The 17,500-nt window shown below is 37.5% G+C and overlaps 1 protein-coding gene across 2 annotated transcripts in view; it reads left to right on the plus strand.

Moving 5' to 3' along the window:
- The window catches only part of LOC128692418 (protein gooseberry), a 326,567-nt gene extending 309,347 nt beyond the window's left edge, over positions 1-17,220 (plus strand). For both annotated transcript variants that reach the window (XM_053781592.2, XM_053781593.2), the window contains exons 5-10: positions 1,438-1,658; positions 3,839-4,004; positions 6,630-6,802; positions 11,869-12,124; positions 13,916-15,114; positions 15,914-17,220. In XM_053781592.2, coding sequence (XP_053637567.1) covers positions 1,438-1,658; positions 3,839-4,004; positions 6,630-6,802; positions 11,869-12,108 — 800 coding nt within the window. In that variant the 3' untranslated portion in view covers positions 12,109-12,124; positions 13,916-15,114; positions 15,914-17,220. The remainder of the gene's footprint in view (positions 1-1,437; positions 1,659-3,838; positions 4,005-6,629; positions 6,803-11,868; positions 12,125-13,915; positions 15,115-15,913) is intronic.
- The last annotated feature ends 280 nt before the right edge of the window (positions 17,221-17,500 follow it).

Here is a 17,500-nt window from a genome sequence, read left to right on the forward strand (position 1 = left end):
ATATATATATATATATATATATAGATAGATAGATACAGTATATGCATGATGAGTTGTAATGAACAACTGTCAACGATTAAATAGAAGAATGGAAAGGAACTCGAACAGCTGTTCTTACTTGTAGCGTGCCCGATACAGTACCACTGATCCATAAAGCTTACAATAGAATAATTTTACAGACAGCCCTTCTGTGACAAGTTTGTATAGGTAGCACTAACTGACTGTTCCCACAGCCTCATAAGCTTTCATGGTATATCTATTCTGATATCACTCAAAGCCAATAGTCCATAAACTCAAGGTAAATTGTAATGAACGACTGTCAGTGAATAAACAGAAGAATGAACAGGGATTCAAAGAGTGATCCTTGTACGTAGCAGGCCCAACTTGTACGTAGCAGGCCCAACTTGTACGTAGCAGACCCAACTTGACAATAGGATGATTTTACAAAAAACACTTCGTTGACAGTAGTTCAGTACGACACATCTTAAATTTATGGACTATAAGGGTTGGGGGGGGGTATGAGAATAGATATACCCTAAAAGCTTCTGGGGCTATGTAATGAGAGAGAGTAAGAGTGAGAGAGAGAGAGAGAGAAAGAAAGAGATTGTGTGTGTGTGTGTGTGTGTGTGTGTGTGTGTGTGTGTGTGTGTGTTAGATAAGGCTGATTATTTATTTATTGCAATGTTGATTGGATTGGCTTTGTATAGTGACCAGCCATACAAACGAAACACGTCGTGTATATGTCAGGTAGTGTCCACACTGAAATAGAGCGACGTCTGAACGGTTATTTGTTAGAAATTTCGTTTTATGACCAGTTCACTGGAAATATGTGTCATAATTATTAGTAGTAGCATTATAATCAATTAATAATTATATTATTGTTATTAAGTGGTGTTGGATTAGTGGAAAAAGATTTACTATTGCTGCAAGCGTTGTATAGTGTTGTCATGTTATTGTTGCACTTCTGGAACGATTGGTCATAGTCGTATAGTGGTGTGTGAGTGTCTTTAAGTTGAGTGGTTGTGGCTGAAAAGTAATACTTGTCTGCAGATATTTTATTGAGCTCTTTGTATTCTAGTTTGCTGAGATTCAATAAGAAACAAAGCTAAGTACGAACGGATCACACTAACACATAAAAATGATATAGTCTTAAAATGAAATTGAATATGGTCTACCAACAAACTTCTCGCTGCTCTGTCCTACCCCAATCCCTCTCCCGCCCCACTATTAACTCTAATCCAGAACTGGGTAGCAGCTCACTGATGATGTACCCGATATTCAATAAAAAATATTATGGCCAGTCCTTTTCCTAACAAAAGATTTTTTTATTGCTTCGTCTGTCTCTCGCTGCCTCATCCGACACCCACGTGGCAAGACTTTATGCTTTTCACCTATGAATTTAAAAATAGATAAAATTTTCCGTTTCTTTCCCATTAGCCATGAAACAGACGAGTTCTGGATCAGACGTGGAGGATGGTTCTGAAGACGAAGACGACCCACAGATGATGCTCAAGAGAAAACAACGACGCTCAAGGACCACCTTCACTGCTCACCAGTTGGATGAGCTGGAAAAAGCCTTCGAACGAACTCAGTACCCTGACATCTATACTAGGGAGGAGCTCGCCCAGAGGACCAAGCTCACTGAGGCCAGAATACAGGTGAGACAACTGTAGCTATGATACAAGCGACACAGCTAGGATGCGGCGAATCTTCAGATAGGATATATTAAAGTGACGTATCTAGGATATGGTGATTCTTCAGACAGGTACATATAAGCGACGTAGCATGATATGTGCCAGTCAGCGTCCTGGAGAATTTACTGAAACCAGAAGGGAGAGAGGAGGTTACCGAGACCATGAAACAATAAAATGCTAAGTATTTAATGCCAAAGAGGATATAGGGTATTTAATAATGTTAGAAAATATGGGCCTAACACAGGTTAGGATCTAGGAAAGTGACTGAGGGAAAAGATTTAGGAGAGCTTACATGAGAGCTTAGTGAAGCAGGATACTTGAGAGCTTACTTAAGGAAGGATATAGGATTTTTTTAAAGGATGTCGCTCTGAAGCTCTGAAAACACTAAAGAGCTTTCGAGGCTCTATGAAGGTTTTATCTTGATACCCCTGAGAGATTTTTGACCCAGGAAATTAAAGTTCCCATCCTTTACCTCCTATCAAACCTGATTAATCTCGCTCCTTCCATATTTCTGGCGTTTTATAACCCATGCGGATTTAGCGTTTCCTCTCAAATATAATAATGGCAATATTAATAATAATTACTATTACTACTACTACTAGTAACAATATCAATAGTAGTATTTGGTTGGTAGGTTGGTAGACAGCAACCACCCAGGGAGGTACTACCGTCCTGCCAAGTGAGTGTAAAACGAAAGCCTGTAACTGTTTTACATAATGGTAGGATTACTGGTGTTTTTTTTTTTTCTGTCTCATATACGTGCAAGATTTCAGGTATGTCTTGCTGCTTCTCCTTACACTTAGGTCACACTACACGTACATGTACAAGCATATACACACCCATCTGGGTTTTCTTCTGTCTTACTAGTTCTTGCTCTTGTTTATTTCCGCTTATCTCTATGGGAAAGTGGAACAGACTTCTTCCTCCGTATGCCATGCGTGTGGTAAGAAGCAACTAAAATGCCGGGAGCAACGGGCTAGTAACCCTTTCTCCTGTATATATTACTAAATTTAAAAGGAGAAACTTTCGTTTTTCTTTTTGGGTCACCCCGCCTCGGTGGGATATGGCCAGTTTGTTGAAAGAAGAAATATGTATTATGAATGTTTTAGTTAGGTAGAATACAGATAAAGTTCACTAAGCCAATGCTAGAAAACTTCAGTGCTAAATAGAATAGATGGAAAAGCAAGGGAATGTGAGAGAGAAATAAAGAGAGTGAATAGGAGAAAGATTTCTCTAAATTAAGAAATGGTCAGCTTGACTAGAGGTGGTTTTTTTCTCCATTCACCTTCTCAGTGATCTTTTTCTTCCTTTATCTCCTCAGTGACCGAATTGGTCTATGTTTTTCTTTCTTTACCTTCTCAGTGACTGAACTGGTTTATTGTCTCTCTCCAGAAGAGACCAATCATCTTTGAAAGACCAGTCACTACTGGAAGACCAGTCACTACTGGAAGACCAGGCACCACTGGGAGATCGGTTACCCCTGGAAGACCAGTCACAGCTAAGAGACCAGTTACCAACCATAAAAGGGCCATGATGCAGCCCTGCCGTATGAGGACCATTAGGCCTCATTCAAGGACCCTGTTGCTGCTCAGACATGCAGGGGCCTAACGCTGCTCAGACGTACGGAGCTGAAGACCCTCAAGTCTCAGTCCTCAGCTCGATCTCGATTAAAATATTCAGATTTAAGTTGGTATCCTTCTCTGAGGAAGAGCGCTTATAGGATCCAACAGAAGAGAACTATACCCGCAACACTTCGTGACTCCATCAGAGAGCTCCGTAAGCATCCTCCTTCTGCCGTAGAGTCTACTTTAGCTCATACTGTTCTTGAGCAACCTTCTGTGCTTTAAGCGCGTCATGGGTGATGTTCTCCGTGAATCTCTCATCCACGTCAGCGTATGCTGCTTTTAGTTCCGTGTTTTCGCTGTGCGTGTGAGAGAACAGGACGGATGATTCACGTACTTAAATCATTCACGTCGCTTTTCAATTTCTTCTCAGACAGACGATCATTCTTAGCCTTTCTTTCGTCACGCAAGTTACGGCTCCGTACTTTTTTTTTATCCCGGCATCACTGTCGTCGACGCTGTGAACAATTATAAATGTTAAAATAGGTTAAAATTTTCCATGGTGTTACCTGTCTTCATCAGGTATGGTTCAGCAACCGTCGGGCGAGGCTAAGGAAGCAGATGGCGTCAGGAAGCATGACCAACTTTAATGCAATGGGTCTGCCCATGTCTTACCACTCTGCGCCCTCCTCCTACATGTTCCAGGGTTTCTCCGATCCCAGCTCCACCTTCTCCGCCCAGACACAAGGTAAATTAAACACTCTAACCGATTCTATGTGACGTGCAATATGATATGTAAGAATAAACTGGGTGATGGAAAACACTAACTCTAGGCCTTTCGCCCTTTCGTACTTCGTCAGGAGCTGTGCAATGTTGCTTTGTTGTTTAATTCATGTTAAGAACTAAACCCATGTGGGCCATTCAGCGCAAGGCGTGGTGGAGGCTTGATCCTCCGTCTGCTGAGAGCGAGACAGACGCTCTTCCTATATGCACTCACCTATATGTCTATGCAATGTTGCAAGAGTTGCAACAGGTAGCTTGAGGGGGAAAGATTTTCTCAGAGGTAGAAATGTGTCTGGCACATGGCGTATCCTATTAATGAGAACCAACATAATTTTAGGGAGAACCAACATATTTTTAGTTGAATAAGGTTGATTGGCCCTTGAAAGCTTTACCTATTTGCAGCCCAGAATTTATAGATGAAGAAATCTCAAAAATTTATGAAATAGCTAATGATCTAAAATACCCAAGAAACTCGACTAATAAATATTAAAATTGCTAGAAATACGTTCTACATTTCAAAAAGGGACAACCAACCTTATTCAACTAAAAATATTTTGGTTCTTCCTTACACAGAACACCTGGTTGATATGGCATCTCTACTTAAGAATTTTAATATCAAAGTTGTATTTAAAAATCTTGATACAGTTAAAAAACTATTGATAAAAATTTCCCCAGAAATACTGACAGTTGTGTCAATAAGGTTCCTTGTAAAATATGTGATAAAGTTTATTACGGTCAAACTGGTAAAAGTCTTGAACTAAAATTAAAGTAAAATAAATATATCATTAGAAGTGGACAAGATTCTAATGCTCTGTTTATTCATGTGACAGATTTTAACCATCCAATTGATTTTCAAAAGGTTGAGAAAGTTGTATCTAGCAAGTGCATGGTCAAGAGGAATATAGGAGAATCAAATTTCATATAATATAAATATTGCCTTCGGGTTATATAAATTAAATTTATATATATATATATATATATATATATATATATATATATATATATATATATATATATATGCAAAACAACCACTCTGAAAAAATAGAGAAATTCCAAGCGCATTCGTGACTACTCACATTATCAAGAAACTATGAAAGTAAAGCATCCAAGGAAGGTATATAAGGGGGTCTGGCCAACACCTCACTATCAGATCCCACAACGGTTAAACACCTGACGCGCGCCGGCCCAACTGGACGGTTCCTTTGCACAACTCACCAACAAACTATTCTACCCAAGAAAATTTAAAAAATTATTATTTGTCCAGTGTATTATTAAATTCTTCCCAAATTCTATTAATTATAAATGGATCTAATTTATATAAACCAAAGGAAATATTCATATTATTGTCAAAACTGCTTTTTATGAAACAAAATTCAATTATATTCCTGTCGACCATGGACTTGCTTGATACTACTTTCTCAAATTTTTGAAAATCAATTGGATGGTTAAAATCTCTTACATGAATAAATATAGCATTGGAATCTTGTCCAGTTGGCCAGACCCCTTATATAGCTTCATTGGATGCTTTACTTTCATAGTTCCTTGATAATGTGAGTAGTCACGAAAGCGCTTGGAATTTCTCTATTCTTTCAGAGTGGTTGTTTTGTATATATATATATATATATATATATATATATATATATATATATATATATATATATATATATATATATATATATATATATATATATATATATATGCATGTATGTCGTGCCGAATATGTAAAACTGGTCAATTAGCAAGAACTCATTTAAAATTATGTCCTTTCTAAAATTTTCTCTTATACGTTTAAAAATATATTTTTTTCATTAATGTTGATGTAAAAATTTATAATTTTGCACCAAAAGGAACTTAGAAAACTTACCTAACCTTATTATAACAAGAGCAATTTATTTTAGTCTAACCCAACTAAATATATTTTAAATTTGTTTACAATAATTTAATACTAAACAAACACGGTGAAATATATTTTTTTCGTTAGCTTCAGAATGATTTCGGCGAAATTATTGCATACACAAATTTTCACTTGTCCTATATGGCAAGATGAGCGTTGCTATTTAAGCCAAGATCGCAAGTTCTGCCTATTCGGCACGACATATATATATATATATATATATATATATATATATATATATATATATATATATATATATATATATATATATATATATATATATTTATATATATATATATATATATATATATATATGTGTGTGTGTGTGTGTGTGTGTGTGTAATGTTTGTTGCAAGGAACAAGCATTATCTAGGTAAGTATAGTGATATGTCTCTTTTTAGGGGGACGAAAATGAGTTAAGTTTTGGTCTGTTGAGAACACATCTCTTGTTTGAGTGGGCGATAAATGTTCAGTTACATCAAATTTCCTTTGAAAGTCTCTGAAGAGTAGTGAAATTGAGAACTCCGCACGATCTTAAAAAAATGACATGTGCAACATGCTTTAGTTATGATAACATGTCGCTCTAAGTAGAGCGGAACGTTGTAACAATATAATCTTAATCTTAACTCGTATTGTTGACAGTACGCTGCTGTGCGCACTAATATTTTTTGTTTCTTTTTACCTGGGGTCGCGCAGATACCTCCGGATTGTACCAGGGAGGCTCTGGAGGCCTCCACCAAGGCTCTCTGGCGTCGGAGGCTAGAGCCGTCAACATGAGTGCCGCCGCCGCCGCTGCCGCCGCCTCCTCCTATCCGTCCATGAGTGCCGCTCTCTCCTCCTGCACCAACTCCGCCTTCATCTCCTCACAGGTGAGAAAACCTCCAGTAACATACTTGTGAAAGGCTTCCAGGATTCTTCTACTCTAGCAGCCATGCCTGATGCAAGGCTTCCTTGTTAATGTTTCATGAACCAGGCTGTGAAGTGTTTTGTGAACCAAACTGTGAAGTGTTTCGTGAACCAGGCTGTGAAATGTTTCGTGAACCAGGCTATGAAGTGTTTCGTGAACCTGGCTGTGAAGTGTTTCATCAACCAGGCTGTAAAATGAATACATATGTGCACCACCCAGAACATTTGATTTAGAAAACATTCCGCCCCTAGTGAGCGAAACGTGTACTATAAAAATTGTTGCATACAGTATGTGTTTTATTTCACAATTTGTCGGTGTCGAGACATCTAGTGTTTATACATAGCTCTTTGCTTGAGCAAAGGAGATGTTAAGTTATTTAGAACCTGTGCTATCAGTCAGTGTGTTGATGCTAGCAGCCAGCAGGTCTACACAGCCATGTTCCTTGTTAACCAAGGCATCATAACGCCTCAGCACAGTGCAAACAAGGACACCAGTATCTCCTGTTTACTTAAATTACCTTAAGCAAATAAACTAATATATAACCGGGGTGGGTATCTGGCGTTAACGTCAACAGCTGTCTGGTAATCACACTCTGTAATGCTCTGACATAAGTAAATACAAAGGTAGGCAAAAAATAAACGTTCGCTTTGGAAGAGGTGACAAGTAATGTGCAAAGTTATCCTTATTTTTTATTTATTAATATATTGGATGTTTTCCTCCGAGGTAGGGTTAGGTATCCCCGAAGGGGGACCTTCAAATTGCTGTCTGTATCTGTTCCTTTCCACCCGAACTTTCTATTTTTATTTCGTTCTAATTAACACGAGGCATCATCCTTTCGGTTTCAAATTTTGAAAACTAGTAATGAGAGTAAGATTCCTGGAACAACTGGCACAACAATAGTACACTTTACTATTTCCCGTGAGGCCTGGTCATGGGCCGGGCCGCGAAGGCGTTGATCCCCGATACACCCTCCAGGTATACCCCTACAGGAATACCCCTCCAGGTATACCCCTCCAGGTATACCCCTCCAGGTATGCAGGTGCCCTATGACTAAAGTTCAAGAACCCTTCCCAGAATTTGTGCATTGGCTATAATAACTTCCGGAAACCTTTGCTGCGTGGCTTCCAACGTCACAAAAAAAGAAATGCTTCGTAATACGACCTCCGCGGAGAGTAAAATTCAAATAGGTTGAAAGACATCTGCTAATTTTATGTACAAAACACGTTTGAATTTTTTTTTCCCGTTAAGTCACGTTAAAATTATTTGAGGCTACCTATTCTGAATGGCGTCTGTATTGAATACTTAATACATTTAACGTATAGGATAGTACATGAGAACATTTGAAAGAAGGAGCTGTACAGCAGGCCTACTGGCCCATGCTAGTCAGGTTCAACTTACATCCACCCACACCCACTCATGTATTTGTCGAAGGTATTTTTAAAACTTCACGTTATAGTACCCACTACGTTTAGTTTGTATGTGGACAAATTTATCAGCCTATTATGTTGATTAAAAAAAAACTTGTAATCATTGGAATCTGCGTGATAACTGGAGAATGCCTCTTCAGATAGGCTCCAAATTTTCAGCCTTGGTATGTGCACCAGAAATCTTGGTTGGTGATATTTGTGAGCTGTTGAAATCTCAGTTTACCAGCTTCATCAAATAAACAGTGATATTGATTTCCATTCCAAAACTAAATAGTGCCTCATCATATCGGTTTCAAAATATTAATGTTGATGTATTCCATGAGTAGGATGGCGACCTGCAAGTTTAGACTGTGTTGATGCAAATTTGCAAGTTTAATTAAACTGGTATTATTATTATTATGATTATTATTATTATTATTATTATTATTATTATTATTATTATTATTATTATTATTATTATTATTATTATTATTATTATTATTATTATTATTATTATTATTATTATTATTATTATTATTATTATTATTATTAATTATTATTATTATTATTATTATTATTATTATTATTATTAATTATTATTATTATTATTATTATTATTATTACTATTATTAATTATTATTATTATTATTATTATTATTATGATTATTATTATTATTATTATTATTATTATTATTAATTATTATTATTATTATTATTATTATTATTAATTATTATTATTATTATTATTATTATTATTATTATTATTATTATTATTATTATTATTATTATTAATTATTATTATTATTATTAATTATTATTATTATTATTATTATTATTATTATTATTATTATTATTATTAATTATTATTACAACTAAACACTTAATAAGGGTCATTCAGGGCTGAATGAAATTAGTTAAAATACTTGGAATCTTTGTAATTAGAGCAGTTACTGAGGAATATCTGATAGATTTCAGATGTTCAGTGATGGTTGGCTTTATCCAGAGGAAATTTTTCTTTCGTCTTAAGCTAGGTAAATTTTAAATTGCCAGTTTTGATAAATTAGTTTCCATGTATTAACTAGAGAATGTTTTCTCAGGTCGACTTTAAACATTAAGAGTTGATGTATCTTAATCCCAAGATTTTTTTACTGAATTCAGGGTTAGTACGTGCCAGTTACTTATTTTATATAAATGATTTGAGTTAATTGGATTTTCGTAAAAAAAAAAACGAAAAAAATCAGAGTCTTAGTAAATTAGGAAAGTAAAGAATTTTAAATAGAATAGAACAATAAAATAAAGGAGAAATATTGAAAACTCGCGTTTTTATTTTTTTATTTTCTTGAGTTTATTGAACTGTTAATTACTGTTCATATTAAATAACTGGATTATGCGTTCTCAAGGGGAACGCCTGAACGAAGGAGAGGGGCTCTTGATCCAAGAAACTTGACTTATTCAAACTTGATCCAGAGATGGGGAATCTCTGGATCAAATTTGAATTCCTCCCCTTCCAAATGCACTGTATAACTCCTACGGGTTGAGCACTTTCCCTAATTAAAATATTATAAATGTGAATGGCATCAGTCTTTAATGGTTGATGTATTGAATGACATGAATACAGCCTCTTTTGGGAATATGTTGTTTAGATGTATATTTTTTTGGAGTCTGTGGAATAACTGGAGGATGTATCTTGTGGAGTGTTCTACTTCCACTGCTGAGGATGTATCTTGTGGAGTGTTCTACTTCCACTGCTGAGGATGTATCTTGTGGAGTGTTCTACTTCCACTGCTGAGGATGTATCTTGTGGAGTGTTCTACTTCCACTGCTGAGGATGTATCTTGTGGAGTGTTCTACTTCCACTGCTGAGGATGTATCTTGTGGAGTGTTCTACTTCCACTGCTGAGGATGTATCTTGTGGAGTGTTCTACTTCCACTGCTGATGTTGTTTCCTTAAAGAAAATGTCGCTTCGATTTTAAGTTGTGTAAGTTTTAAATGTGCGAGTTTTATTAGTCAAATGGGTTTCTGTGGAATGACTGGAGAATGTCTCTTGGATCAGAAATAAGCTGCAGAGTTTGATTTCAACGAATTGTCCTTTGTAAAAATCTGCGTTATGTGTGTTTATATGTGTCCATGACATATGTGTGCTCTCATAACCGCTGTAAAAAAAAAGAAAACTTGCTATGTACTACAACTGTGGCTGTGGCTCGTACGTTGGTTTGCGTGCAGCCAGCAGTAACAGCCTGGTTGATCAGGCTCTGATCCACCAGGAGGCCTGGTCACAGACCGGGCCGCGGGGGCGTTGACCCCCGGAACTCTCTCCAGGTAACCTCCAGGTAAACAACTTAAAGCAAATGTACTTATTTACCTAATACGTACCTGAACCCTTAACGCCAGTCACTCTTACTTAGAGTAAAGTATGAGTTAATTTTAGCCTGTGTTGGTCCTACTTTATTCTTTTTCATGGAAGAAATCTGGAAAATTATAATACTGACAACTAAATGACAACTAATGTTAACTTCATGATGACTTGCGAGAGCTTCTTCTGAGTCGCTTCAAATCATCAACGCATACACACTATTGGCCACTTTATTAAGAACACCTGTACACTTGCTTGTTAACACAATTATTTAATCAGTCAGTTATATGGTAGCACCTCAGTGCCTAAAAGTATACGTAGTCGAGAGGTTCAGGTGTTGTTGTTGTTCAGCCCAAACATTAGAATGTGAAAAAAAGGTGATGGAAGTGACTTTGTCCTTGGACTGATTGTTGGTGCCAGACGGCGGTTTGAGTATATCAGTAACTGATGATCTGAGATTTTCATACACCACAGTCTTTAGAGTTTACAGGTAATGGTGTGAAAAACACAAAATATCCATTGAGTGGCAGGTTGATAGGAATATGACAGTAAATAAAATAACCTCGTATTACAACAGTGGTATACAGAAGAGCGTCTCTGAACACACATGTCGACCCTTGAAGAAGATCACATCAGGTTCCACTCCTATTAGCTAAAAACAGGAAACTGAAGCTAGAGTGGGCACAGGCTATGCAAAACTGGATATTTGAAAACTGAAAAACGTCGTAAAATTTTGGGATGTGGTGGAATGAGAGATTCGCAGCATGAATGTGAAGCTGACAAATCTAACAACAACAAATGTGTGATGCTATCACGTCAACAAGGACTAGGATCTCTAAGGAATGTTTCAACCAACTTGTTGAATGTATGCAACGAAGAATTCAGGCTGTTCTGGAGGCAAAGAGGCGCCCTACCCTGTACTAGATAGGAGTACTTAATAAAGTGGCCACTTACTGTATAATCACATTAGAAACTTAAGCTTCACTCTGCACTGTTATGACGGCGCTGGTGTTATGTAATACGAATATACCTTTCTCGTATCGCGCATCGACCGATGTGCTTCAGGTGATATTTATGATTATTATTTTTCGTCACGAAGTGTTACCAGGGTGATACAATGCCTCGGGGCTGGGATATAGTTAGATTTAATCCGAGGAATGGAAAATGAGTTTCTGTTCTTCTGATGAAGAGCCCTTCAGGATCAAGTCCAATCCTTTCCCTGTAATGAGGTTTTCCTTGCCTCATTTGTGTTGTCTGTGTTCCCTCAGACCCCTGGTGGTATGTGTGGCAGCCAGGGTGGAGGTGGAGGCCCCGTGGGAACATCATTGCCTCCGGCTGCACCTGCCTCATGGGCCTCCAACCAGCTGCGGGGAGCCATGGGAGGGGCGGGCACCTCGCCGCCCACTGCTGCCTCCACCCTCACGCCCTCCTCCTTCACTCACGGCCTGGCCCACCACGCCCGCACGCCCACGCAGCACTTTCCCACGCCTGTATACTCCTGGTACTGATCCATCCTACACGTAGGTAAGTAGTTTAAACTCCTAGAGTTTCAATAATTGTTACACTTTGTTTATGCTAAAATATATAAAAAATATACAAAAATATTAGGCAGTAAATATACATTCTTTTTCTTCTGGATTAATATTTACTATGCATTGAAATCTCCAATTTTAGGGTTGTACATAGCATATATGTGTATTAATTGATAATGTAAGGAAATACGACAGCTATTGGAATCTTACTATTTGTCAGTGTTTCCTGAGATCTTTTGCCATAGGGAAAAAGAATATATTGGAAATTCTGAGGGCTTTCATTTGTTTACACGCACATCTTCAGAGGAATAGGTATAGGGGTTACCTAGGAATAGGAATAGGTGATACCTAGCTCAGCGAAGGTTACACCTCGTTCAAGGAGACAACATTGATATCTCAACGTGGAATGAGGAGGCCTACCACTTTACAGTCTCAAAAAATACTATTAGAACTGTTTCCAGTAAAACTACTAGTAATTTGTAAATGTCAAAACACTAAATAAATAACATAACCAGACAATGTTGTTGAATGAGATAAAAAGGTATAGATAATTTTATGGTAAATATATCAGGCCATCACCTTTTAAATCACATAAAAGGAGGAACACTGCAGTAGGTTCATGTACTCACTTCATTTTTTTTTTTTGTGGAAAAAAATCACCTTACGATCATGATCAACATTGAGAAAAATAAAAATTTTCAGTTTCATAGATGCCAGAACTCAGGCTTAAAACAATTGTCCAATATGCTCATTTATTTGTAGTGATTCCACATTTTTCGTTAATCTATAGAATTATATAGAAGTAAATCTTTGGCATTAATCTACACAATGGATCGTCTTTGTCACATGAATAAATAAATTACTAGAATCTTGTCCAGTTGTACATTAAACTGGTGAACTCTACTCTAAAATAACTTACCAATATGTCGTAAATTAAAGGCATCACAATTTTCTTGGGTAGAATAGTTTGTGGGGTGAGTTGTGCAAAGGACCTATCCAAGTTGGGTCGGCGCGCGTCAGGTGTTTAACCGTTGTGGGATCTGATAGTGAGGTGCTGGCCAGACCCCTTATATAGCTTCCTTGGATGCTTTACTTTCATAGTTCCTTGATAATGTGAGTAGTCACGAAAGCGCTTGGAATTTCTCTATTCTTTCAGAGTGGTTGTTTTGCATATTCTGAAATCACCTGTTTACTGTGATCTTATTGCATATATATATATATATATATATATATATATATATATATATATATATATATATATATATATATATATATATATATATATATATATATATATATATATATGGATATTTTAGCAATTACTAAACTCTTGTTGGCTATCCAACGCCTGGTAAATGGGAAGTAATCAGGTTTGATCCAGGGAAGGGGAAGAGCAGCTTCTATTTCTTATATGAAACCTTTCACTAGCTTCAAGGTGTCTTCTTGGCACTGATAATTAACAAAGACAGTTGCCTGGGTTTACCTTGCTACATGATGCAAGAAATTTTGTACATTTGCAAGGAGTGCTAAACTCCTACGGGTCATACAAGGTATGAGAATGAGAGACAAATTTGTTCCAAGGAAGAGGAGTGTACAATCACGTTCATTTGTTCAAGATTCCTTTAGCGGCATCAAGACATCAAAGGTAAATATAATATAGCCTAGGTCAAGCACCTGAACATTCTCACTCAATCCTCTCCTGTAATTTTTCCCAGTAAGTGACCATCACCAACACCTTCACGTATTATGTCTCACCTCAGGCGTGTTCCTCTCTCCTTCACAGGTTGGATTGGCTGGCGAGCGAGTACGACAACCAACCGAGTAGAGAAGTTAAACTAATGGAGGGATTCTGATTGGCTGCTCTTGCCAGTGTGGAGAGTTCCACGAGTCACGACTTCTCCCCTGGGCTCTGTACTCTCCTTGGCCTTGATAACGCTCCCTTCAGTTACATACCAAAACAAAAGCAAGGAGGAATGCTAAGCGCGCGTGCGAGCGTGTGCGTAAAGCTTCGTGTACATTACATTGTATATATGAATATTTTTAATGCCGTTTATGTTCTTAAGCGAAACGTGTGTGGTTCGAGAAGTTTGGAGCGTTTTGAACACTTCTTTGAGTAGAATTCTCTCGCTAAAATAGTGAAAAAGAAGCTACTTTCTTCACCGGTCAATAATTAAAATAATAACTAAATATTATAGTTATTAAAGGCTGTTATTTCGCTTTATTTATTATTATTATTTAGTCAGCGTCGGTAGAAATTCACAGAGGAATATTTTAAACAAGATTAGCCTTACTAATTTTTTTTTCGTCATAGAAAGTGACAGTCTCCTCAAAAGTTGTGAGGTTGTGCATATGCATCAGCTGGTGAGCATAAATGTATCATTTTCTGGACGAAAATGGTGCTGAAAGACATGCTTAAATATCATTACAACAACAGGTTCTGCTGTTGTTGATAGATGAATCGTGAACACGTCTATATCCTATACTCTTCACCATTACTGTGCTGCCCAAAAACGAGTAATTTCTGATCGTTCAAACTCAAGGGTTTATCCGATTTCCTGCCTTAGTTCCTCTTTCATATATCCTTCACTTTCATGTCTGTTGTTCATTTGTTGGCTCACGACCTGCAATGCAGAGGACCTTGATCATACACTCTCTATCTCTCTTTGTCTTGACAAAATGCTTCTATCATTCATTATTAGTCTGCCCTTACTAGTATTCGTTCCGGCATTTGTTGCTCTTTTGCTTCTGACTATTTTTCATCTTTTACGACTCCTACCCTTTCTACGTTACCTCCACACCACAACACAGGAGAGATAAGTCGTTCGCTGCCCACCGAGACAGGAGCGGTATGGGCGTGAGACAGATGTGGGAGTGCGGTGGGCGTGGGGCCCAGGGCACGGGTCATGCCTCGATGTGACCCGCGCCAGTTGGGCCCAACGAAGAAGGAAAGGAGAAAGAAGACCCCTTGTAAGAAAATTTATGGTACGTACCTTTATGTACGCTTGTAACAAACAGTAGCTACCCACATTATTATTATTATTATTATCATCATTATTATTATTTATATTTTGTATTAACACACTGGCCGATTCCCACCAAGGTAGCGTGGCCAGAAAGAGAAAAACTTTCATCATCATTCACTCCATCACTGTCTTGCCAGAGGGGTGCTTTACACTACAGTTATAAAACTGCAACATTAACACCCCTCCTTCAGAGTGTAGACACTGTACTTCCCATCTCCAGGACTCAAATCTTGGAGATGGGGTCATAAAGAGATTGGAGTATTCAGGTAGGTATTCAGTATTCAGTAGGTATTCAGTTTCACTCGAGGAAGGGGAGGCTATTTCCAATTTAGTTGATCAAGATCCTTTCACTATCATCAAGGCATACCATCTTGCAGGAATGGGAACTCAAGGGTGTGAGTTTTCAGTGTTGTAAAAGAGGGTGAGAACTTAAAGGTCTGTTGTGGTGAGGACTGGTCATACGATCACAACGCTGTAAGGTATACCCTTGTAACACTAGGCTCAACAGATTTAAACAGATATACACTTAGTGGTAGAGCCATGTAATGTCATCACGCATGGGTAAATGAAGTTGACATATCCTAAATTTACTGCATTAGAATTCGGTACCTTGGACTAAGTTTCTACATTACGTTTGTCATATAACTCTGGTAGGGTTTGGTGTATTATAAATATGTATTTACAAACTGGATAGTAGCCTAGATGTAATTTTATAGCGAAAACCCATTATATAGACCAGCAAATTTCCACTCCAACAGGAAACACACACCACAGTGAAGCTTCGTGTCAACAGAGATGCTCATAATAGCGAAGCTTCGAGCCGCAGACACTCACCTCAGCGAAGTTTCGATCCAGAAGAAATACCTCTGCGAAGCTTCGAACCAAAAGAAACACTCATCACAGAATAGTTTCGAGTCAGGAAAAACATTCATCAAAGCAAAGCTTCAAGTCAGCAGAAACACCACAGAATAGCTTCGAGACAACGAAGCTTTAAGACAGCATAACATTCCTTACACTGAGGATTCAGATCAACTGGAAACACTGCAGCAAAGCACTGAGCGAACAGGAAACATTACAGTGAAGCTTTGATGAAGCAAGAAGCACACTACAGTGAAGCTTCCAGCCAACCAACTGTGACGCTTCAGCAGATATCTGTAAGCATCCAACATAAAATGGTAGCCAGTTTTCAGATGTACAATGAGTGAAAATGAGTTTTTAAATTATATGCTAGCAAACATAATATATTACATGAAGCCTAAAGTGAGATAATTCACAAATGAAACAGTATGAAATCAGAATGAGAGCCTGTTAAAATTTGGCCAGTGAATCCAGGGGGTTATTATTATATTCTTGGAGAAACGTTAAATCCGTAACTATACTGCGCCTAGGGAATGGGAGGTAATCAGCTTTGATCTCATTAAAGGGTAACTTCAATTCTTTGGATAAACAACATTTCACCAACATCAAGACAGCCCATCCTCTGAAGGGTGTACTAAGAGAACATAAATGTTGGTCTTAAGAGTCCGTGTGTCTAGGGTTCTGAAATACTATAATTATTATACCCATGGCGAAGCGCTTAACCCAGTGGGAGCATACAACATCTAGAGAATGGGTAGTAATCGAGTTTGATCCAAGGAAGGGGAGAAAAATCACAAAATCCTTTGATCAAGGGCCCCTTCGCAGACTTCAAGATACTCATCAATGAGTTTCCAGAGAGAATTCTGGTGGTAATGAAGAAATTAGTTGAAAGTCAGGTTGTGTTAGGGCGTTGTTGATGTTTCCTACACATCACAACGTGTTAGTAAAACAAGCTAGACAACTATGATATACGTAAAATTTTGTAACCCTGCTCAAACAAACCTGCAACTGGAAGAAGGAAAATATGAAAGTATATATGAACTTTATTCAGTGTATCCCAGTTTTGCCTGATGATTGTCTCACAGTGAGGCAAATTGTGGAGCTTAACTAAAACATTAAGTATTGTTACAATGTTAATAACATGTAAGAATATATATATATATATATATATATATATATATATATATATATATATATATATATATATATATATATATATATATATATATATATATATATCACTCACACACACACACACACACACGAGGTTACTGAAGACTGCTAGAACATTTGAGAGATCTATTATTCGAGTGGAACAAAAGTAGTGCTATTTGGCTTAAGGCTCTGTTTCAGTTGTTGACATCCCGAGCACAAGAGAGAGAGAGAGAGAGAGAGAGAGAGAGAGAGAGAGAGAGAGAGAGAGAGAGAGAAAGAAAGAAAGAGAGAGAGAGAGAGAGAATGCCCATATTGATATCGTCGTTATAAAG

The sequence above is a fragment of the Cherax quadricarinatus genome, chromosome 53, assembly GCF_038502225.1.
Source record: "Cherax quadricarinatus isolate ZL_2023a chromosome 53, ASM3850222v1, whole genome shotgun sequence".
Lineage (NCBI taxonomy): Eukaryota > Metazoa > Arthropoda > Malacostraca > Decapoda > Parastacidae > Cherax > Cherax quadricarinatus.